The 25444-nt window shown below is 48.5% G+C and overlaps 1 protein-coding gene across 1 annotated transcript in view; it reads right to left on the reverse strand.

The window, feature by feature from the left end:
- Positions 1–25444, reverse strand: part of LOC144773117 (E3 ubiquitin-protein ligase TRIM39-like) — a 391830-nt gene that overhangs the window by 211554 nt on the left and 154832 nt on the right. Inside the window, exon 4 of the mRNA XM_078657975.1 lies at positions 10729–10947. Within this exon, the coding sequence (XP_078514101.1) occupies positions 10729–10947 (219 nt within the window). The remainder of the gene's footprint in view (positions 1–10728; positions 10948–25444) is intronic.

Genomic DNA, 25444 nt, shown 5'->3' on the forward strand with positions numbered 1-25444 from the left:
GGGGGCGAGGAGAGACGGAGAGCTGCGGGCTCTTGTTGTAATGCTTGCATGGATGAGTTGGTGGATGCATGGATGAGTGCATGCATGGATGGGTGTATGGATGGGTGTATGGATAGATGCATGGATGGGTGGATGGATAGATGCATATATACAGCCAATCCCTCAATGTATGCAATCCACCAACCCATCCAACCAACAACCCATCCATGCATCCACCCATACATCATGCATACATTCATCATTCATGCATCTATCCACCCACTGTGTCCCACTCCGACCCCTCTAAATATAACTCATTTTTTCTGTATATAGAGAGGACTGTATTCACTAGTATATGCAGTAGACCTTTCTATTCTAACATTCGTATGCGACTCTTGCAGTACATCTATTCATATCCCTTCCATATATATATGGAAATATAACGAGAATCAACAGTCTCTTTTTTGTGTGACTACATCTAGTACATTTCAATTGTTTTCCTGTTTGTATCTTTTACTTAACGCATGTAAATCAAAGTCCTTAGGTTTGGCAACTGGTTCTTATGTAATGCGCTCTGACACCTTCGGGTAAAGTTCGCGCTACATAAAATCACATTAAATAAAACTTTACCCCACAAATCCAACCATCCATTTGTGCCTAGGCTTACATTTTACGGCCTCGAAGCACACAGAGAAGGGACAGTTTACTAAGTCGAGGCTTTGTAGGGTGCATGGCAGGGGACAGTTTTAGGCGCCAAGGGAGGGTAAGGAGCAGAGTCAGAGTACTTCACAGAGGTAGGGGGCAGTTTTTTCTGACATAAAAATGTCCAACTTGCTGCTTCGATTATATAAGCTGCTTTTAACCTCTGACCTTTAAAACAATTCATGTCCTACATTTCTGATCAAAACACATAGCCAGTGGTGACGCTGCGATCAATTCACAACTTTATGTCAGTCTTTAAGAAAGTTTCATATAATACCAGTCTGAAATGTCAAACATCATTCTGATTGCAGGCTAGTCTTCAACACCTGGCTTGCCCTTGGCGGGCATAAGTCCACGATACAGGACAGAAAAAACTCAACCATCAAACCCTTGGATCTTAAAAATACCTCTGTTTCACCTCCACCTCAGGCGAGGAAAGGGGGTATTCTGTGAAGTCCAGGACCCCTAGAATACTTCTAATGGACCATAGGAAAGAAGGCAGTATTCTCCCTTACCTGAAAGGGATTTTTTGAACTGACCATCCAGATTCATAAGTACTGTGCCAGAAAACCTAGGTGGTGGCTGATGGAGTAAAAACACAGTCCATCCTTTATAAAACACCACAGGCACACTCGTCTGATAGTGGTGCTCAACCAAAGCGTGGCATTCTCCTGAACTTCCAGTACTGGTACTCTGCCCGTGTACCCACTTCATACATACAGCACTTTGCGGAGTTCTTTGTGCTGGAAACAGCTCTCTGCTGGCGCACCACCATACCAAACCACAGAGCAGTCGTGCACTCTGTTGGGAAACAAGAACATCAATCTTGACCGGCACAACAACCTGCTTCAGCGGTAGTTAGACAGGCAATCCCAAGGTGTATAATCTTAGCCAGCAATGAATGCTTCAAGCTGCGCAAATCCCATTTCCAACATAGAGCAACACCCTTCAACATTCCATGTCATTCCAGTACTTACATCCACACAGCACCATACATACATCTTAAAACTACACAATCCGTTGTGTGTCGGGGTCGGATGCCCCGCACACAGCCCTACTCTACACACTAACATGAGCTGCATCAATACCCACAGAAGATTGCCACAGCCAAGCCACCGCCCTGCATCTCTGGCGCTGCACAGATAAACAACTGTCGATATATGTGATACCAGTGCAGCAATCCCGGCTGCCGTATCATTAAAGACAGGCACGCATCATTTTATCATCTTCCTGCTACTATAATGCTTCCTATAATTGACAGATGTACCATTGCCGTTGCCACGTTTCACGTCTCTACCAGGACTGGTCCCACCAACAGGGTTTGGACCCCAAAAGCTTTACTGTCATCTTTCTGTCCACGAAATGGGTACCAAAGAGAAGGTGGGTGGCATTAATCTATGTAAGCATTTGGAGACAAGTCAGCCTGCACTAGGAGTCATTGTGCGCTCGTAGCTCGCTGCATGCTTAACACCAACACCCAGCACTGCCAGTGCCCTCCCGTGGCTTCGATTATAGCTGAGGGTGAGACAGTTATACAGACTCCGGTTTCACCAGAGGGCCGGCAAATGTCTGTAAAGCAGCCCTGGACAACACAAACATGTGCAGACGCACCCAATGTACCTGCTGCAAGGTGATACTGAATACATAGCAGCCTGTCCTGCGTTGCGGCCCAGGAGCAAGCCATGGGCTGAGCCCTGCTGAGGGCCGTCCTCCGGGTGACTGGCGGGAAGGGGTCCCCTTCGAAGCCACAAGCACCGGCACTTTAACGAGTGGAGTGTAAAAGCAGTGCGGAAGGCCACTCCATCCACCTGAGAGCCGGGCCTCCACTGGAAGCTGGCCTGAGTCGGGGCGAGGCTGCAGACGACGACAGCCGAGCTACGCCAGCCTGCAGCAATGAGGCGTGGGCACGGAGGGCTGCGAGCAGAGCGAGGAATGAGGGAGCAGCGTCTGGCAGGAAGGGTGACCGGGGCAATGCTTCTGTGTGTAACACATGGTTTTACCTGCAATGTGGCACAGAAAATGCAAAGTGTTCCGTTATTTTTAAAGGGCAATCGATCCTTTCATTCACAACTATAAGCTTTCCAAGTTAGCCATTGGGTGCCAGTGCCGTCAATGCCGGACCAGATTCGGGGGCGTTCCCGGCTTTTGGCTGACGTAGCGTGACGTCCCCAAAAGCCAAAAATTCCCGGGAACGCCCCCGAATCTGGTCCGGCATTGACGGACAGAGCCCTCTCCCAATGGCTAGCCTCCATTTATGGAGCTAGCCAATGGGAGAGTGGGGACGAACCATGCCCCACAGAGAGAAATCATCACGTTTTTCCTAGCGCATGCGCACTTCGTACGCATCGGCTAGGCAAAACCTAAAAAGTGCCGGACCATTTACTTGCCTTAGGTCACTCTGAGCCTTTCCGCATATGAGGATATTGGGCACCCCCTGGCCTTTCGAGCACTCTTTGACCAGCAGTGCACCGGCCTTCTCTGTTGAAGATGGGGCAGGTTGGGGCTGGTGTGTTTCCCACCTTTTCCAAAGATGCTGAATCCTAGGGTTGAACGTGAGTGACTGTACACATGATGTGTGAGCCAGACTATGCGTTGTGTGGGCTGTCTCTCTCTATAGATACTGGAGACAGGCCTTGAAACTGGCTTAACAGCCAGAGCTGCTGACTCTGGATTTGGAGAACCAGGTTCGAGTCTCTGCGTCATCTCAACATCCTGTGATTCTGAGCAAATCGCGTAATCTCCCCGTGCCTACCAAAAATGAACGTGTCCTTGTGTAATGTAACTGATGCTCATGTAAAGCGCTCCAATACCTTCGGGTCGAGTTGGCGCTATATAAAACTGCAACAACAACAAACATATCACTGTATACCACAGAGTTCTTTGGCCTTGCCACCAGAAGACGTGAAAGGCAACTTCAGTGGCACTTTCGGTCGACCTGGTATAAATAGTTTCCAGTAGAAACATCTGCAGCATCAGGACTTTCTAGGAGCCCCTGGGGGAGTACGGCCCATCTGTTCAGCGGAATGAAGACAAGACATGTTACCCCTTCAAGGAAAGGACCAAGCAAGGCCAATGTGTATCGCTGAATCTCTCATCCACCAAAGAAAGAATGACGTAAGAAACCGGCGACCTGTAATCCACAATAGAAAGGGACAGACACACAGACACACACCACCGCCCACCAATGACCCCCGCACAGGGCTACCAGCGACGAGGTGAGAAGTGCAGAGATGAAGGAAACACACAATGGGAAGGGGCAGGGGGAGGGCAGGGGGGAGGGCCGCGTCACTTCCCGGAGGCCCCCGCAGACCTGCCACTCACAGGACCAGCACCCGGGGGTAGACTCGGGAACAGGCTGACTCGGAAAATGAGCCCACCTGGCACTGGGAAGTGAGCTCCAGGCACCATCTGTGCTCCAACCTAAAAGGTGGTGGATGGGAGCACATAGAGGGTAATCTGTGTGTAATGGTCCAACAAAGCAATCTCGTGGGTGTGGGGGCGTCGCAAGCCACGAGGCCCTCGGCTTCATGGCTTATTGTCACAGGAGGCCTCGTGACATTATAAGACCTTTAAAAAGATACACGTATGTATGTATACATATCTACATATATATTTATGCGCATGTGCAATGTACAGGCACATAGATACATGCACATCTGTGAACACATATCATGAACCCAAACCCACATATACGTGTACATTGATAACACACATTTAAAACAGCCAGATGTGCAGACAGATTGTATGTGCACGGCCCCCCGGCCCCCACTCACCCGCGTGTAGATGTGCTTCTTGGTCAGAGCCATCCTGCCGGCCCCCTGGGGGCTGTCCCACCCTCTCCGTGTGTCAGCCGCTCCCTTTGTGGGGCTGCTCCCGGCGCATCCCCTGACACCCCAGCAGGATGTGGCTGCGGGTGCGAGCGGCCGGCCCGGCTGCGGTCAAGTCAAGTCAGAGAATTTATATAGCGCACTACATACCCAGAGGGTCTCAAGGCGCTTAAGGAAGGGTAGGGAATCACTTGTCAAATATCCACGTTTTAAGTTGCTTTCTGAATGCTAGGTGGTTCTGGGTAAGGCGAAGGTAGGTGGGAAGTGAGTTCCAGGTTTTAGCTGCCAGGTAGGAGAAGGATCTACCTCCCATGGTGGTCTTGTTGATGCGAGGTACATTGGCAAGGGCTTGGTTGGAAGATCGAAGCTGGCGGGAGGGGGCGTAGAAGGACAGTCGTGTGTTGAGGCATTCTGGTCCGATTTCGTAGAGTGCTTTGTGTGCGTGGGTAAGGAGCCGGAAAGTGATTCTCTTATTGACGGGAAGCCAGTGGAGGTTTTTCAGGTGACCAGAGATATTTTCTTTACGCGGGATGTCTAATATGAGTTTTTTCTGGAGTTTAGCAGTAGTCCCGGCGTAGAGGGTGTTTCCATAGTCCAGTCGGCTCGTGACCAGAGCGTGGGTGACCGTTTTCCTAGTTTCGGTGGGGATCCAACGAAATGTTTTTTTGAGCATGCGAAGAATGTTGAAGCAGGATGAGGAGACGGCGTTGACTTGTCTGTTCATTGAAAGTGAGGAATCCAGGATGACGCCCAGGTTCCGTGCATGGTCTGTCGGGATGGGTGCTTTTCCAAGGGCTTCTGGCCACCAAGAGTCGTCCCATGCGGAGGGGGAGGTACCTAAGATGAGGACTTCTGTTTTATCTGAGTTCAGTTTCAGACGGCTGTGTTTCATCCATTCGGCTACTTCTTTCATTCCTTCGTGTAGGTTCGTTTTGGCGGTGCTAGGGTCATTGGTGGAGAAACGTGGCTCTGTGGTTAGAGGCGGCAGACCCGGATGCTGAGATCGGCCGTGGACCAGGGTTCGATTCCCCGCCTCGGCGGGTCTCGGGCTCAAAAATTCCACGGACTTGACAATTCTCGCTCCGGTGCCTACTCGACTCACGGGGTCACACTCTGCGACTCTGGGCAATAGCTTGCTTAATCTCCACTACGGCCCCTCGCGGCGGGATGCCTGGCTTTCACCTTGTGGATACCCTGCCGGGGTATCTCACAGGGGAATACCAGGACGGGTTCCCTAAGCAAGCGCCTTGATACCTTCGGGTGATACGTGCGCTATATAAGTCGCAATACATTTACATTTACATTGGTGAGTGATAGGATCAGTTGAGTGTCATCCGCGTAGGAGATGATGTTGAGGTGCCTGGTGTCAGCGGGGGTGGGAGTGACCCCCCGGAGCTCCGTCTGCCTCTGCCCGCTGGAGGGCTCCCCGATGCTGGGCATAGCTGCCAATGTTTCAGATTGCTTTTGTGTGACATTTTCATAATCTCAGTGTAATTATGAGTGACATTCAACGACTATGAGTGACACTTTCTCACAAGCAAAATCAAGCAATAAATACGAGAGGAACATATAAATATCAGAAAATACACCCATTTGAGCAACCAGAAACTCTAAAATATTTAAACTGCTGCAAAGCACCAGAGCCAGGTGTAGTGGCGACAGGCGTTCCAGGCTGCATTGGCCATGGAAGCAGTCAGAGCGAACCCCCAATCTGTGTACTCAGATGATTACAACAGGCACCCCAACCACCATGCTATCTTTCTCGGTTCAATCTCTTGTCCTGCGGGATAAATACACAGATCTTCACAGATGGCACATGAAGCCACTCCATTAACAGCAAGTAATCAAACCTGTAACTTGTAGTTTACACATAGGTTTTTCCAACAAGCTCACTAAGTGTCTGTGCTCTGTCACCATGGTCGCACCCCTTCGGTCCCTGCAAGATGTATACACATTAAAGCAAATACCCTAAGGCTGCAGTGCCTAACACTATAATTTGCAGTTTACACATAGATCACACTTCCTAAAACATACACAGTCCTTTACAGCAGGCACTCTGGTCACTCCAAACACATAACCTGCACACACATCTGCAGCTAGCACATGAACCACATGGGCTGTTTTATAGTGCAGATACCTTTCCCAGCGTTTGCCCCTCCTGTTGAGTTTGCTGCTGTCCACTGGGAGCCCCACAGAGAGTCCACATGTACAGATACCTTTATGGCAGGCCTCTGTAACTCAAAACCCAAGATTGGACAGATTTTGTTTTGATTTTTATAGCAACTATTTACAGGTTCAAAATCGGGCAGGAGGATGGGAAATTAATGAAATCCAAAGGCGCACCTGGGATGGACTTTGTTTCTGACCACCCACCTCCCAAAACCATTCCCTTCCATCTTCCAACCACCTCAAGTCCCTCCTCACCCAGTAACAGGATACAGACCTCTGTTCAAATATTGGTCTTGTATATATGCGTACAGTTACAAGCCACAGCATCAAGTTATTGCACAGCAGAGTTATTAAAGTGGGCCTTCAGCACTAATAACAGATTCTATGTTTGCTTCAAATGTTGCGGTTTGATCGACCTCATGAAGATGAAAGGCTGCGCTCGGCTGCGAGAGAAATCTATGAGGAAAGGATAAACTCGTGCGCACCTTAGTCCACTGAGCCCCCGGCTGACTTCAACGTAAAGGTAGGTGAAAAGTGCTGTGAGCAGAAGGAACCACACAAACCCTCCCCAAAATACACAATATAGCAAGGCGTGAATAATGTGTGTAGATGAGATCAACCTCACCTTTTTTCTGCGTGTTAAAAACGTTTTCTAACTGCAAGTGCAGCCATACGTCTCCCTAAAATCGATTTGTCTGTGCACGAAGAAAGATAGCAAAATACACCAGAGCCTCTGAAATGCTGGGGACAGCGCTGCGCTAGAGCTGCTGAGCCCGGGCAGATGACAGGGAGGGAGAGCCGCGGGGTCCTAGCGCCGGGTACTTCCGTCCGAGGGACGGGGCATTCCCAAAAAGAGCAAGCACTTTGTGAGCTGGACTAAGAAGCGGAGAGAGACTAGGCTCCAGCAGTCGCCGCTATCATTTACAGTGCACCCCGTATGAGCAGCGCATGAGTAATGGAATCCCACTGAATGAAAGGAAGAGCAGCTCGGCACCTCCTATACACAGGCACCCACAGTTTGACATCTGGTCATCTCTCAGCAGCTGCCTTGTCCCAGCTAGCGAAGTTTCATCACTGGTGTGTAAGCCTGTTGCGTGCTTGTTGATTTGTGATATTTTAGAATAGGTTATTGATTTGCAACGCACTTTGGAGTACGACAGCACTCCGTGCAGCGGTATGCACCACTTTGTGTGTGCGGTGTACCTTCCAGAGCGCTGCCCCATCCAGCTTTATTCACAGATATGGAGGGGACTATCTATATGAAGACAGTGTGGAGAGGACTATGTATATGGAGAATGGTATGGAGGGGACCACTGTATATGGAGATGGTATGGAGGGGATTATGTATGGAGATGGTGGGAGTCTGAGCAAAAGCACTACATGCACTGGAGACAGCACAAAGGACTGCGTGCTCTTCCCACGTTCCCCTTTAGCTTGCATGAATCTGCCTTCCTCCTCCCAGCCCCACTCTGGCAGAGATCCATGACCTCCAAACCCAGACCAGCACAAGGTGAAGATCCCCCCCCCTCTTACCCTCCCCCTCACCCCACCCATCTGTCCCAACCCACCCCCATCTACCTACCCCCACCTCCCTGTCTCACACATGATCTGCCCCTTTTGGTGCAGTTACCGACTGTGCTATGTACATCCAGCACCACGAGGCATTCTGGAACTTGTAGATTTTGTTGTTTAAATTGTTGGGGTCAACAATAGCTGGCACTTGTGGCTGGGGGAGCAAGGGTGACGACAAGCAGTGGGAAGGATGGTCATTGTGGTGGGGGTAGAACGTGCTTGCCAGTGATGAATAAAACAGTTAAGAAGATAGTAGAGTAACACATGTTGGATCATAATGTTTTTTTTTTCGAACTCGCCGCCGTCAAGTAAGTTCCAATTAGGAGTCAGTGACGACTATTTATCATGTGGGTGAGTAGGGATAGGGTGCACGTATCTGTGCGCTCGCAAGTTTTGAAAAGGGAGATTGGATTTAGAGAAGTGCAACCAAGTATCTGCGCTGTACGCTCCTGCATTCATTCAACCAGACAGTCAGATTTGTTTTTTGTTGTTGCACTTTCATATAGCACCAACTCGACCCGAAGGTATCGGAGCGCTTTACAAGAGCACCAGTTGCATCACAGCCGGACACATTATTATTTTATTTTTTCTTAGGATTTTTTTTTTAGCACAGGGATATTAAGTGAATCACAGGGTGCCTGAGCCTCCCGCCAGACTCGAACCTGGTTCCCCAGCTTCAAGGTCGGCCGTTTTAGACGTTAATCTCTGCAGTCCTATTGAAAGTTGTCACTCTTTGGGAGTGACGTCCGCACGTTCGGCTGCTCTCCGCGGCTTTGCGTGGAATGGCACGCTGCTGCCCTCTGGGGCTTTCCGGCAGTCGCCTTCATCACGCATTGATTTCACGAGTCACTTCTTCCCCCCCACCCATGGTCGTTTGTTTCCTTCTACATTGGCCACTCCCCTACCCCTCCCCGTGACACACTGACACGAATCGAGAACGCGCCAAAGGCCAGACGGACACAAGACAGGAACCTGACCGACAGAGAGCCGGGCGGAGAAGGAGCAGCCCGGAGTACAAGATACCGGCAGCCCAGACTTATGCAAATATCACCAAAAGCCTGTAAGCAGCACAACAAGCAGGGCGTCCACACGCACGTGGGTTCTGAAGGGAAACTTATTTCCCTTATCCCCTCTTAAAAAAAAAAAAAAAAAAAGTGCGAAAAAGCAACGAAAGGCGACTAAACTTAGAGAGCATAACTCACCCGCTGGGGACGTTCTGCCGGCTCAAAATAATGCCATTCTCTCCCCTTTATGTCAGAGACACACATGCGGATCTCGTTTGAATTGTAGCAAGTAAAGCATGCAACAGTCATGCAGTAAACAACAACAGATCCCTCCGTGTGAGGAGGGCCACTATCTTCAGCCACAGCGGGGGGCTTCTGGATCAGCGTCAGGCAGGGTGACCATGCCGGACCAGATTCGGGGGCGTTCCCGGCTTTTGGCTGACGTCGCGTGACGTCGGCAAAAGCCAAAGAATCTCGGGAACGCCCCCGAATCTGGTCTGGCATTGACGGACAGGCCCCTCGTCCAATGGCTAGCCTCCATTTATGGAGCTAGCCAATCGGAGGAGGGGGCGTATCCCGACCCACACACACAACTCAAGAGGTTTTTTGGCGCATGCGCAAAGCGCATGGCCAGTCAAAACCTAAAAAGGACTGGGAAAGATTCCAGGAGGAGCACTTGGGATGCATATTGTTCTGTCAAAGCACATAGATCCAGAGATTCTGCCTGAATGTAAACCCAAGCTGTGAAGTTGTGGATTTTCAGCAGTACTAGAGAAATGAGACCCAATGGACCCTTGACTGCAGAAGGCAAGAACGCTAGTCATCCTGTAAGTGACCATCCAGGATGTGATTGCCAATTATTTAGGCTAAGACCTACTGTCGGAGGAGTCTTGAAGTTGGGGGAAGCTGAAAGATGAGAATTTTTGCTCTCACACACAAATGTAAATAAGAAGAAACTGAGGAGAAAGATGCAGTAGACATTCTGCCCAAACGTTCAAGTTACGGACAGCATTAAAGGTTGTAATAAGGAGCCACTAACAAAAGAGACTTGGAAGTGCATGTACCCATTTCGAAGCACAAATTATAAGTGTCCAGCTCTATATTAAGTTCATAGGGATTGGTGACCCTGGAAGCCTTTGTAAATGGTTACACATGAATGCCAGACTTATGCTACATTTAAGGGGCATCTATTAGGTTAGTGGCTCACATTTAGGGTAAGTAAGTTTATCCCGCATAGTTATTCTTAAAACCCGGAAATGCTTCAACCCCCCCTAAGACACCATCAGCTATCCTTGTATTATGACAGTGTCCTGCAACTAAGGTAGAACCAGTCTGTATATTTTGTTAGGCAGTCTGCATGCACAGGCACAATGTACATAGAACTCATCTGAAAAATCATACATCTTTTTCACAATGACTTGAGCACGCACATACACATTACACAGAGCACTGAACAGTATCATGGAGTAATTTACCTTCAAGAGTTCCGATGCTGGTTCTTGACACTTCTTTTCAATCTCTACCACCAGGGATTCGAGATAAGCTATTTGACGTGAGCGTGTTGCTTTATCAGCTTTTTCTGCCTCAGTCATTTTGTGAGCCATGTCCAATTTGGTCTGTTCTTTTTTTCTCAGGAGCCTGCGTAGCTGTTCAATCTCGGCCACAATTTTTTGCATCTCAGTTCTCAACCTCACCTGTCAGCAGAGAAAAAAAGAAGTTGGTTGGATGTGAATGTTTAAATGTAACACCAGCCTCAACGTGCAAGACATAATGGGCTGGAGGAGCTGTAAAACAGCAGAACTTGGGGAAATATGCGATTTGTCACTACTCCGTTTCCTGTGCTCCGTCCAAATTTTCCTCAACATAAAAAATACCTAAAATCAATAGCTTTGACAAGCCTGGTGCAATTGTTCGTAGTGCAGTTTGGCAAGGTAGTTGGCAGACCAAAGCATCCACAGTTAGAGATGTGAATCACAGTTCGCCCATTCAAACTAGCATGCTTCCAAGGACACGAAAACTAGATTTGAGTCTGTCCACTATAAGTACTTTTAACAGCGCATGGAGACAGCTTTAGTGTGTGCTAATAAGTATTGCTTTTAGTGTGAAGTAGGAATTTATTCAAACAAATTGTATGCCTATCAGAATAGTGTTCTTTACTTACATGTGGCCTGCCGGGATTAAAGCCTACATATTATCAAATACCCGTTCCTTTCAATTAGTGTCTGTAGGAGAGGACCCAACTAGTAGGTTTAGTAAAAATGGGTCGTGAGATGCTTTAAAGTGTTAAGCCTATGTAGCAATGCTGCACATTTAGCAACGCCTGGGTTAGGTCCATGTAGCAAAGTTGCACAGTTCCTTACATTGCCCTCTTTTTCTGCACAACATTATTGTGGTGCCCTTTTGCACATATTCATGTACATGACCATGTTGGATTAGTTTCTCTGAAGCCAATTCCTGCTTCGCATAACACTATCACGGTGCCTCGAACAACAAGTACAAGGCCTTTTACACACAATGTACAAATGTCGTTCTATCTTTATCCGTGGGGAGCCAGGGGAATCTACATATCCATAACATTACTAATCTATACCTACATCACAAGGATGCTTTTAATTATAAATAAGCATCTCATAGGATTAGTAGAGGAGGCACTACAGCTGACAGAGGCTCCCTGCATGCGGAGGCTTCACCCCGCAGCGGTCTGACATCTCCGCGAGGAGTGACCAGGACGGGGGTCCTACAATCTTTTCTGCCAGGCAAAGGGGTTGAAATTCTTGGCTATACACCTACACACACTCTAGGTACACAGAGTAGGGCGTGCATAGTAGGAGTATGCCAGATTACTACCTTGTATTATATGCCTGCATACATACACTGTCTTAGCACCATGGTGGAACAGTATCTATTTACTCTTTTGGCGCTTGTAATCACTTTAATCTGGTCCTCTCAACTGATTATCACGGCACATGTATACTATAAAAGAATAACTTTGGTTCAATAAATATATTGAAAGCATCCCATTGTGTATTCTCTGTCTATTTCTCTGATAACAAGTAAGCACGAGTGACTGAGCAAAAAGTTCTAGATCTGTTACCACAATCCCCGAAGGTCATGGTTGTCATGTTAAGTTGTTGCCAGAAACCATTCGCTCTCGGTTCGGTTAAGCAGGGCTCGTGGTGGAACTGTGAGCTAGTCTTTAGGCCAACATATGCTGCGGGGTGCCAGGAATCAGACTAGGCACCTTGCCCAAAGAATGTTGTCCAACAAACGCACAAATCGTATGGATTAGATGGAACTACACGACAAAGTGCTGCCAACTTTGGTTGGGTTCCTATTTTACTTTCTACCGGAGCAGTTCAGTTGTGTTCTCAGAGACTCCTACTCCCCTTCAAACTGGAGACGTCGACGGTGGTAGGGAAATTCACCTCAGCTGAGTAAGAATACCCCATGTATTGGCTGAAGGTTACTCAAGCTTGTAGGATAAAACTTTCCACATTGTGCTTACCCCAGCTCCATAAATTCATCCACTAATTTCTTTTCTTTCAAATAATGTCTGACATTGAGGAAGAAGGAGCTTTACAAAGAGAACTGCAGACATGTAGTTACTTTGAAATTGTTACAATATGGTCTCCCAGCTACGGGTGGAAACGTTACCTTTGTGGTTGAGGCACACGAAGCATTCAGATCAGAGGTATTATTTTCCTGGGTTAAATTCCCAATTGCTCGCACACAAGTTTCAAACATACATCGTAGATGGAACATCAGATGAATACACTCCATGTGAGGAACTAGAAATCCCTCTAACTTACCAAGATCATAGAAATTGGTTTAAAGGCGCCCTCCCCACACTACAGAAAATTTTATACTCAGTCCGCTCAGTAAAGGAGTGACATGGCCAGTCTTAACTGCTTTTACACCGCATCCTAACACAGCTAATATAACTGCAGCAGAAATGCATACACTATACAGAGATTTTGTAAAAATCTACAGAAATCTTACAGTTCATAATGCGACCACTCAGTCAAACCAGCGAGGATTGCTCAAGCTGCACAACTCCAATTGGCTACCAAGGGTATCAGCCCACAAACACTGAATCCCGTTATGGGAAAGATTCCCACCAGTCAAGAGCAAACTCCGTTCTGGACAGCACAAATAAAAGCCAGCTAGAAGCAGTTTTTCCCCCCCATACGGGCCTGCAGAAAAACCACAGAATAATGACTATCTGCGTGCCAATGGGGATGGGTCCCCCAGCGGAAAACTGTGCCACTTGAGGAACAGTCTTCGCTGCCATTTATACCAGAACACATGGTACCCCCTCTACCCTGGTTGTCTTGCCAGAGGTACTGAAACAGGTACAGAAAGAGTATGGGGCTGCACCTTCCCTGGACTAGGGAATGAAAGCAATGAGCAATGTTGCCACTGTATCAGCCAGTAACAAAGGGGGTGGCAGCAGCATTCTATATACACCAATGCCTGTGGGAGTACACTCCTGCACAGCAGGAGCGGGAATTGCCTATAATTTTTCGAAGAAACCTAGGCTACGTTAGGTAGAGATAATTTGGGAGCCAGACCTGGCAATTCACTAGTTAAGAGTTATTCTGAAAAGGACAACTAAGCAAGAACCCGCCTCTTCAAAGAAGAAATGGGACAATAAACAAAACAAAAAATACAAAACAAATTACAATCACAGGGTCGGTCTCCTCAACAGGAAATGACTAAGGAATGCAACCGTAGAAATCGTGATAACATTAGAAAGCCTGACCGGTATCAGGATACATGTTCCTCTTTGGCGTCATCGGATATGCGTCCGGAGACAGTTGGACAGTCAGTTCAGAAGAGAAAGTGAAACCACAGAAGAAATCACAATACTTAAAAGACTACATCATTAAAAAAAGACAAATCAAGGACTCAAAAACCTCAATTTAAAAAGAAGGTAGCTGGGATTAAAATAAGACAAGCCCAGGCAGCTGAGGACTCTGCTTCTGAACAGGGAATGGGCAGTGAGTATGCTAGACAGCGCTGCAGAAGTCACAATAGCTCTTCCGGAACGTGATGCATAATCTGGCCGCGGTCGAACTGAGTGAGCATATCAAAGTGGAAACACTGGATGCTAAGAGAAGTGTCCCACATCGTTTATATGAGATAATGCTCCAGTTGGTGGGGGACATACCCAGGACAGCAATGCTCTCTTTTGGGAGAACTTGACATATGGTTACGATATTCTTTTGGCTGAAAAGGATTGGCCACCTGAGTTGGTAATGGAGTGCCCAAACAGTGAAATGGTAATTTTTCCGGCCTTTTCCAACCTCATTCCAGAATTAGTAAAAAACATTCTTAGGCCAAGGAATAGGCATTTGTGCTAGCTCCTACACTATACCGCAACCATGCTGGGTGGAAAAGTGAGTCACAGCAACATGAAATCCCATTAAAATCAACTCATCAACCCCAGAGGCAGTACCCTAAAAAAACAAGTTGGGGAAATCCTAGAACAACTTTAAAACTAAGGTGTAATAGTTTCCTGTAAGGAAGCAGGATAATTCATACAGTCTAGTATTAGACTACAGACATTTAAACACATCTACTCGCACATTTTCAGAATAGCCCTGGGCTGTTTTCAGCCCGAGTAACAGTTACTTCGAAATTTTGATGAGGAGGCATTGTCCCATGTAGATGATGAATTAATGAAACACTTGGACAGAGGAGACCATATAATTCTGGAGTTTGTTCACCTGGGCTACAAATGTAATACAAAAAATTAACAAAATTGATCATAACATTTTATATTTAGGATGTGAACCGTCAAGTGAAGGCAAAAGTCTGGCGAGCCATTTTATTTTTGAAAAATGTGCGTTGCTCCAACCTCCAACGACTAAAAAAGACTGCAATCCATTTTAGGATTTTACATTTTTTGCCATAACATTCATTTTGGATCACGGAGAATGGGTAAAACCCTTCTACGATTTGATTAGACTGGACTGGACTTTTAAATAACACATTAGACATATGAACATACACATGTGTAAACACAACCAACCTGATTTGCATAGTCGCTGGACTAACCAGGTACACCTACATCACTTTGAACGAAGGTGATACAGCACCTATGGCATACATATCACATTTGTACACAAACACTGCACCAACAGATAATTCTCATAGCAGTACATACTGGGGGGATAGGGAGGGGAATAGGGGGGAAACGAACTAGCACAGGGGAAGGGCATAGTTGTGGTTACCCCGGTACCGACCTTAAAGGCCGTTACAAAGGCGAGCGTTCTAAAAGCTAAACATCCACAATAGATACAATGGGCTAACTCTCTCCCTGCAACATATGTAGAATACAGAATGGATTCTACATTACAAACACAAGCATTTTTGCAGCGCAAAGAATAACATCCTCTGTCAAATGAAATAATGCTTCAAGATCAATAGGATTACATAATCTACACTGATGGGTCTGCTCAGTTTGCCGGAGGAACCAGATACCAATATTCCGCAGCATGCGAAATCGTAAAGGGGCGCATGCATGATGGATATTTCCATCTGGTAAAGACTTCACTACTGGGGACAGAATGGATTTCGAGATTCCAAGGGTTGCACAATCAAGCACAACATGCAAGTGGCAAAGCTGAAACCATGCTTGACACAGGCTCATGCAACTCACACATTGAGTCGTCAATGTTTTGGCGTTCATGTTGCAGGGAATTCCATGGCTAATGAAGCCACTAAGGCAACAGTTCCCATTGCTGCTTTTGCTGCAATCATTTGTTCTAGTACGAGATTAGACAGACATCATGGTGGCTGTCAATGCTGCATGCAACGACACCCACCAGCCGAAAGGCTTTCCACGCAAGTACTCCTACAAGTTATATGCACAACATTTACCGGATGCTCAGATTCCAGTAGTGGGGGCAGGGGGAAGAGTTATACCAAACACTGATCACAGATTGGGTTTAATATTAGCTGCACATTAGGGTCTGGGTTCAGCACACACACGTAGTACTGCTAGAATGTTATTGAAGCCGCGCTATTGGTGGCCTGGTCTTTTAAATAGACTAGGACTTTGTCTTCAGATGTGACCTCTGCCAGCAGATGAATGGTTCCATTTTAGGACATACACCTCTAATGATCTCTGACAAGCCTTTGGCCTGTGTATTTGGATCACTGCAGCCCCTTACCCTTAAACGGGGCTTACAAGTACATCTTGGTGGCAGTTGATTAATGCTCCAGATTCCTGTGGGTATGGCTACAGTGGTCGGCGGACACCCCAACTGTTCTAGATACACCATTGGCATGCTACATTCCGACCAGGGTCCGGCGTTTAGCTCTCGGGCTTACAAAGCAGCCATGGGAAGTTTGGGTGTGACCTTGCGGTACTCCTGCCCCTACCATCCTGAAGGAAATTGGGTAGTTGAGAGCAAAAACCATGACTTAAAGCAGTCCTTAACAGCTAGAGTACTAGGCTCAAGTCGCAGCTGGGTCCATCACCTATGTGGGGGTCCAGAGGGCACTTAACATGACCAGAAAATCCCTGGGTGGTCACACTCCATATGAAATCCTGTTTGAAGTGAGAATGTTTATACCAGTCCTTGATAAGGGAAGCGCAGTGGCGGCGGAAACACCATTTGACATCAAATAAAGTTTGGCTGTTTTTCAGGGCGCACAAAGCAACATCTAAGTAAAACAAGGGAAAGTGAAGGTGGTTCTGGCAAGACCTGCAAGGGTCCTGAAAGTTGGGGACCTGGTCAGAGATGAAAATGTGGACAGGAACACATTTGGGCCATCTTACCTGTACCTGTTCTGCCTTTTTAAAGTACTAGAACTGTACTTCTTCCACCCCTTGCCGATTGACCATGCAACAGATTTGTCTCCATTGATCTGATCGAACTACACTATGTGTCCTTTTCCCAACAGTAGGCCACGTGGACTCTTGAGTAGCCACCACACTCCTCTTTCTACCATCCAGGAAGTGCAGATGGAAGCTTCAATAACTAAAGAAGATTCCCCTCTCCAAAAAGAATCAGTAAAAAATGAAGTATTTCTTCTTCTTGTAGAAACAACTACAACTATACAGTCCAATAGTACAGAAGAACAAATTACTTACCTTCGGTAAGAGACATAGGGTAGTTGTAGATTCCTTAACTTAGAATTACCCCCAGGTGTCATACTGGATACGGAGAATATTTTCTTAGCAGTACCACTGCGCATCGGTAGGGGATGTTGATAGACTCCGCGTTAGTTGTTGGCATCGTGGTCATCAGAATGACGTCACATGCCTACCCTGCAAGCTGATGTCAGTTCTGACACAAATTTCCACGCCAGAAGCGCAGAGCCATGAAAGACACGGATTACTGGTGCACCACAACTAGGGCCCCTGTAAGGGAGTCCCTATCCCTACAAGTCAGTTTCATTGCGGGGCGGATGGGTGGCACATTAAGGAATCTACAACTAACCTAAGTCTCTTACATATATATTGTTAGCGAAGGTAAGTAACTGGTTCATCTGAAATTGTTGGCGAAGGTAAGTAACTGGTTCATCTGAAAGAGACCGTTGTAGATTCCTTACCTTAGAATAGATATCCCAGCAATACTATCCCTGGTGGTGGGTCTGCAATCTAAGTTCAGACCAGAAAGTCCTGGAGGACAGAACGGGCAAAATAGCCGTCCCTGCAGACTTGGCTGTCCAGGCAGTAATGTCTGGTGAAAGTGTGCAAAGATGCCCACGTGGCCGCCTGGCATATGTCAAAAAGTGGGACTCCACGTGCCAAAACGGTGGTTGCTGCTGTAGCCCTACTGGTATGAGCATGCAGCCCCACTGGAGGTTCCTTTTTCTCTTAAGCGTAACAGACTTTAATTCAAAGGACAACCCACCAAGAGATGGTACGCTTTTGAACAGCCCGACCTTTTTTGGCACCTACAAAGCCAACGAAGAGTTGATCATCCACCGGAAAGGTTTTGTGCGGTCAAGGTAGAAAGACAGCACATGCATAAGGTCCAGATGGTGGAGTCTGTCCTCCTCCTTGGAAGGGTGCCAGAGGTAGGACAAACTATCACCGTGCCCACATTTTTCCCATGTGAAAAGGTGTAACCACTTTAGGAAGGAACAAGGGCCTTGCCCTCGGCACCACTTTGTCCGGATGTACAGAGAAGGGGACTTGGAAGATAGAGCCTGAAGCTTACTCACCTTGCGTGCAGAGGTGATGGCAAAAAGGAAGGCAGTTTTCAGAGTGAGCCAGAGAGGACAGTTGTGAAAGGGCTCAAAGGGACAATATATAAGGTAAGTAAGAACAAGATTCAAGTCCCACTGGGGCATTATGAAAGGAGATGGAGGAAAGATGAATGCCCTCAAAGAATCTATACAATAGGGGACTTGAATAATAAGGGCTGATACGGCAGTCAAATGAAAGCAGAGATAGCTGCAAGATAGCCTTTAAGAGTGGCAAGGGCAGAGTCCTGCAAGGCCAAAGACAGTATAAACAAGATAACCTCTGAAAGAGGGGCAGAAAGGGGATCCACAGCCTTTGCTGCACCACTTTCCCTTTGAGAGAGGGGAGGAATGCTTTCAGTGCCAGGCGGTTTACCGGAGCTCCAACAGGTTGATATGGAGTCTCTGATGTCCACCTCATCTAAGGAATGAAGCATCTGTCACCACTGTTCGGTCTGGTTGGGTAAGGGAGAGGAATCTGCCTCTAACCCAAGTTGTGTTTGTTACCCACCGCTGCAGTTGTTCTGCCGTTCCCTCCACGATCCGGACGTGGTAGGAAAGATTCCCCTGATGCCCTCTGGAACTTCAGGTCCCACAGCAGGGCCTCCATATGCCATCTGGAATGATCCACCAGCAGGATGCAGGAGGCCATGAAGTCCAGTAGCCGCAGGGTTATTCTCAGCGAAATACAGGATAAGGGCTGAAACATCGGTATCATAGCCCGAATATCTCAACCTCTATGCTTGGGTTGATCGGGCCAAAACTACGGTGTGTGCAGAACAGCTCTGAATAAGGAGCGTCTGAGAGGGAATCAGTTGTGACTTCGGCACGTTGATTATGAACCCCAGGGAGTGCAGGTGGTCCACAGTAGTCTGGAGGTAGGACACCACAGCCTGGGGCGAGCTCGCCTTCAACAACCAGTCATCGAGATAGAGGGAAGACTGGAACCCCTGATCTGCGCAGATGAGCTGGGACCCCCGCCATCACTTTCGTGAACATCTGCGGGGCACTTGAAAGGCAAAAGGGGAGCACGGTGAACTGAAAATGCTAGTGGCCTACAGTGTACCATAGATCGCGTCGGTGGGCTGGCAGGACGGGAATATGGAAATAGGCGCCCTGCAAGCCCAGTGCCATCATTCAGTCTCCAGGGGGAAGGGCAGACAGGACCTGAAGCGGTTGAGGGCCCTGAGGTCTAGAATTGGACGCAGACCTTTGTACTTATTGGGCACAAGAAGGTAGTGGGAATAGCAACTATAACCTACTTCTGGCCCAGGGACCTCTCTATAGCTCCCTTGGCCAAGAGAGCTGCAACTGCCTGGCGAATGATCCTCCGACATGCGATCAGAAGTTGGTGGCAAGGAGGTTGGGGTAGTCTCGAAGGGGAGGGAGTAGCCCCTACGGACTATTTACAAATCCCACCTGTCTGACGTGATGGATTGCCAGTGGAGGAGGTGATGGCGAATTTGCCCACCCCACTGGCTGTTGATGGGCCTGAAACATCAGACTAGGAGGGTTTGGAGGCTGCAGCAGGGGAGTGTGAGGGCTGGGAGGCTGGACTGGCCCGCCTGCTGGCTTCCACAACCTGTGAGGTTGCTGGGACCCACCACGCAGAGGATGGGCAGGTTGCATGAACCAGTGGCTAGGCTGGGCCGGACGTGGCTGGGCACCCGCAGTAGCCACAAAAGGGGCGAAAAGCAGACTGGGGTAGTCTGGAAGGTACAGCATCTTCAGTCATGTCCAGCAAAGTTGACCGGACATCCCCCGAAAAGCCAGTTGTCCTCAACCCAGCATAGCGCCTAAGGGCTACTGATATGGCAATCGTTGTGCCTAGTAAGTCAGTAGTATCCGGTCCACATCAGACTTTGAATTTGGCTGCATCTCTCTCATCTGCCACTGCCTGGGAGAGACCAGCCCGGGCTCCTTGGGGCACTGAAGCAGCACCTGCGTGACTGTATCCCAGATGGTGCAGGAGTATCGGCCCAGGAGGCATGTGGTATTTATGGACCGCAGTGCAAAGCTGGAGGTAGAAATCAAGCACTTCCCAAAGTGATCCAGCTTCTTGGATTCCCTATCTGGAACAGCAGAAGGGAAAGTGCCCTTTGAAGAAGAGGTTTGGACCACAAATCTCTAGGGAAAGGATGTTGGGTGAGGTAAACTGGGTCTCCCGGAGCGGGGCAACTGCAGCAGGCAATCGTCCTTTCCATAGGAGCCCCTGTGCTGGGCCTGGACCAGGTGCCCAGGAGCACGTCATTGAGGGCTTCTATGAAGGGCAGATGGGGTTCAGATGAGGACGACGCAGGCTGAAGCACCTGTTAGGAGGTTAGTCCGGACTTCCACTGAAGGGAGCTCAAGGCCCAAGACCTCACCCGCCTTCCGCACCACCACAGGGTAGGACGCTCCCTCCTCCGTAGCCAGGGTAGGGGGAGAAAGCATGGCAAGGTCTGGAGAAGTGTCCAGACCATTGGCGTCATCCAGGTCCTCTCTCCAGTCCGGTTCTTCCAGCTGGTCTGCTAAAGGGTCCAGCGACCCCTCCCAGTCCTCATCACCACCATCTGGGTGGTAGGGAACACCAGGGATGAACAGGGCAACAAAAGTACCCGCTGGCATCGAATCAGACATCGTTTGACGTCAGTCTGGCTTTGGGTCCATCCCTGGGGCTAGGATGGGGATAGCGACGGCCGAGGGTACGGTCGGCATCAGGGGCGTCGTCTACAGTTAGGTCGAGTTAGACTGACTGGTGTCTGGATCCGCGGGGGCCATCCGGCACCGGGGCCAGAGCCACCGGCATCAAAGGCCCAGGGCCCGTGACTGACCCCGCAGGGCCCGAAGGTGCGCTGGCAGAGTCGGGCTGCCCAAAGATGAGGTGGAGTGTCTTGTAGAACTTGCGGAGTTGGGCAGGAGACCCTCCGGCTCCAAGAAATGGGGGAGGCGCGGAGTCGTCCCTGAAGTAGGCACCAGGGACGGAGCCTTGGAGCGACGCTCAGAGTCCCACGTCGGTCAACGGACGTGAAGGCGGCGAAGAACGCTGGTGCTTCTGCTTAGTCGTCTTCTCGGAATTACCCGAAGACCTCTAAGACTTGAGTACTACGAGGTATGGGGATCCGCAGCTGCCTCGCGACCATCATCTCAAACGAGATCAGGAACGACACGGAGTCGACCCCCGGGCCTCCAGTAACTTTCAGGGCTGCTCCCATAAAGACTTAGGATTCATGTCCCGGCAGTAGGAGCACAACTGAGTCTTGGTCGCGCTCCAGACACCAAAGACACATGAGGTGCAGATCCATCACAGACATAAGCTTGTGACCGGAGTCGCAAGGATTGAACCAGGTCCTGCGTTGGGACATCCCTCGCGCACCAGGAGTTGAAGACTCGAAATGGAAGTCGACAAAACATCAAAAAGGGTTAGTCAAAGTATGACTAGGGATCGCTCTCTCCGGATCTGTGTTAGGCTGGCATGGAAAAAAAGACTACATCAGCGCACATGGGCGGTGTCTGAGTAGGCACCGCAACGTCATTCCGGTGACCATGACACCACGGACTCAAGTGACCCCACCTACTGACACGCAGGGGTACCGCAAAGAAAAAATTCTCCGGATCCAGTCCGACGATTGGGGGTAATTCTTTTCAAATTTTTTTTTTTAATTTATCAAACTTTTACAGATCATACAAGCAGCAAGATGCAACATCCTGACCACTGTATAGTGAGCACATGGTGTACAATTGAATACAAACAGATCAAGTACAATTCAACATGTCTATGTGAGTAATTACAATATACTGTACTGATAACTGTGGTGATCTTGCTTTCAGCATCTTCAGAGCGAAACATTAGAAGCATATGTGCGGGAAGGACCCCGACTTAACAGTCATTGTGCCTGCCCAATAAGGTCTCAAGGGGGATCAGTCAGCAGGTGGTGTTTGGACGTGCAAGGTCGAGTCGCAATCAGTCTCAGACTGATCCGATCCTCTGGCAGATATGCATGTCGTATAAAGTCCCCAAATATTTTTGGGCCGACTCCTAGGGGGGAGTAGATTGCTGACATTTTCCGTCTGCTTACTGCAAAAGAGCATGTCATGTGACCACTGTGTCATAGTAGGGGAGGGGGCCGCGAAGCCAATTGATCGCTACTCTACGTTTTGCTAGAAGACCAATGTCTATCAGTCTGCGCCTCCCTCAGGGGATCTTTTTAGAATAACCCAGCATGGCCAGTGCAGGGTCCAGGGGGAGTCCCGAATCAGTTATTTTTGCCAGCTCACTAAAGACCAGTTCCCAAAAATTGTGTTACCTTGGACATGACCAGGCTAAGTGTAAAAAGTCCGCCCTTGTTCCGCGCATCTGTGCAAGCAGAAGTTTCCCTCAACCTGTATCTGTGTAATCTCTCCGGTGTGAAATAGGCCCTATTGAGATATTTAAAGTGGATAAGTCTGTGCTTGCCATTTAGCGAGATGCAACGTGTACTGGTGCAACAAAATGCCCTCATAGCGTCATCGATCGGTTGCTGTAAGTCTCGTTGCCAGTCTAACCTGGCCTTAGAGTTACCCTGTGGGACATAGCAATCTTATAAATATTGGAAGCATTCTTGCTGGGCGATTTGGCTTTAATAGCATAGGTTAATTCCGTGACCTCAGGAGGCTCTAAGAGGTCTTCCCCCAAATATGTCACGTAAGGCATGTCTCGTCCTATGGAATTGGAATTGTTGCAGTAGGGTATGAGGGGGGCTCCCACTTCCCCAAATCCTCCCATTGTTTAACCACGCCGTTGTGGAAAAGATCACCATCAGTCTGAATGTGCAGAGAGATCAATGCTCGTAACACTCCTAAGTGTTTAAGTTCAGCATCCGCTGCCTCGTGATATTCCTCTAAAAGCGTCTTAATTTCCGAAGACACTGCGTCATCCGCATGTACCAACTATTGCTATTCCAATACTCCCAGTTTACTTTCTAAATCAGCCAGGCATTGGCGAATGTCATGGAGAACCCCAGAGTGCTTGGACATAGCTATACCACGAATGTAAACCTTAAAGGTCTCCCAGATCACTTGGAAACTGTCCACAGAACCACATTAGTGGTAAAGAACGTCTTGATAGCCTCCGCTAGCTCAGCCTTGAAGGCAGAGTCCAGTAGTGAATAGGGAGGGAATTGCCAGGTGAATGGCAGCTTACACTTCTTGAGGGTAGCTATCACTATCATCAGGGGGGAATGGTCAGAGTACGAGGGAGGACCCTACACTCCCTAACGGTATCATAAAGGGACATGGATGCCAAACGATAATAAATCCTAGTATGTAGGTTATAATAAGCAGAGTAATGTGTGTAACCCCCCCCGTATGTGGAAATCTCGAGCGCCAAACATGGCGCAGGCATAGCGCTCTCCAACGCCCTAGCAGCCACAGAGGGGTCTCTTGGGACCCCCGATCGATCCAAATGTGCATTTCTGACCAGATTTAGATCCACTTCCCAGAGGAACAGGCTTTTCCTGCATTTGTTGGCTGCAGACACTAGCGAGTCAAACATTCGGGACAGTCGTAATTGGGACCATAGATGTTCACAAATACTATATCAATGCCCTTCCCCTGACATCTAGATATTGTATATTTGCCGTCTGTCGGAGTCAAGCGGAACTAGAGTATAGGGAGATTTGGGGTTAACCCATGAAATCACCCCTCTGGCGTGTGTAGTAAAACCTAAGGCATGTATGTTGTCGTGTAGGCCCCTGCTGCGCAGGAGGGGACTGTTGAGGGGAAGATGCGTTTCCTGCAGCAAGGCAACATCTATAGCATGATTTTGTAAACTGTGTAATACCTTACGGAGTTTCCTATAGTCATTAAGACCCCATACATTCCATGTGAACGCTCGGAGAGCACCAACTGGTAAGTTCTTACTGACATTACTAGGTACCACCATTGCACTTGTTTGGTCGGACCCCACAATATGATCTGTATGGTAGGCAATATTCACTCACCATTTATATGCTGATAGAAAACATCAATCTGCAATAACATTCAAGTGCTTCTCAAACCCCACCAACCCCCCTCCCACAGCAGACCATCCCCAACTTGGTTACGGTTCTTCCCTTTCGGCTTCCAAACCCACAGATGTGGGATCGACCCTGCCTGTTGACACAGCTTTGCTGGGTAAAGCATGGCATAATCCACACCAAGATCGCAGAGCTGTTTCTTCATTGCGGCGAACTGTTGGCGTGCCTCCTTGACCCAGATCGTAAAGTACGGGAATAGAGATTGTGGAACCTTCAAACCCCAAAGGCTGCATTTCCTTCGCCAGCTTCAGCACCACATCCCGATCACGATAGTTGAGAAGTTTTGCGATGATTGGGCGGGGGGGGGGGGGGGGGGGGGGGGGTTCGCCCCCGGTGGCGGCCGGGGCCCCAAGGAACGGTGCGCTTTTTCCACCACAAACATGGCGGAAAACGAGTCCTTGCCCAGCAGTCTTCAAAAGGTTCTCTGTGAATTGCTCCATATTACCAGTTTGAATCTGAGGTTGCAGTACCGTCAACGTGCTTCTATGTCTTCGGTTTTTTCCTGCAAAATCCGCATCACCGTGCCAAGTTGTTTATGTTCAGAGTCAAGTGTGGGGTGTGCTTCCTCCGCTTCAGTCAGCATTCACTCTGATATATCTAGCCTCTCGGCATGCTTGTCAAACCTTTTAGCCATACGATCCATTCTGTAGGATAATGCATCCATCTTAATGCCAAGGGCTGAGATACCACTCTGCAGGCTCTTTTCCATAGCCACTAGCATGCCGCGGATGTCCTGAAGCGGGTTGCTCCTGCATCCTGGAGGAGTCTTCAGTGGATGTGTCTCGGGACTTGGACCTTTTCTGTTCGAACAATAGCTTTGGTTGTGCCCTGTGGACTCTGCCCATCCTAGCCTCCAGCATGTCACTCAACAGTCCGATCTCCCCCCAACCAGGGGGGGTCAGGGCAGCAGGAGGGGAGTGGGCTCGTTATGCAAATCAGGGACCCCGAGCGA

Source organism: Lissotriton helveticus, chromosome 1_1 (genome assembly GCF_964261635.1).
Source record: "Lissotriton helveticus chromosome 1_1, aLisHel1.1, whole genome shotgun sequence".
Lineage (NCBI taxonomy): Eukaryota > Metazoa > Chordata > Amphibia > Caudata > Salamandridae > Lissotriton > Lissotriton helveticus.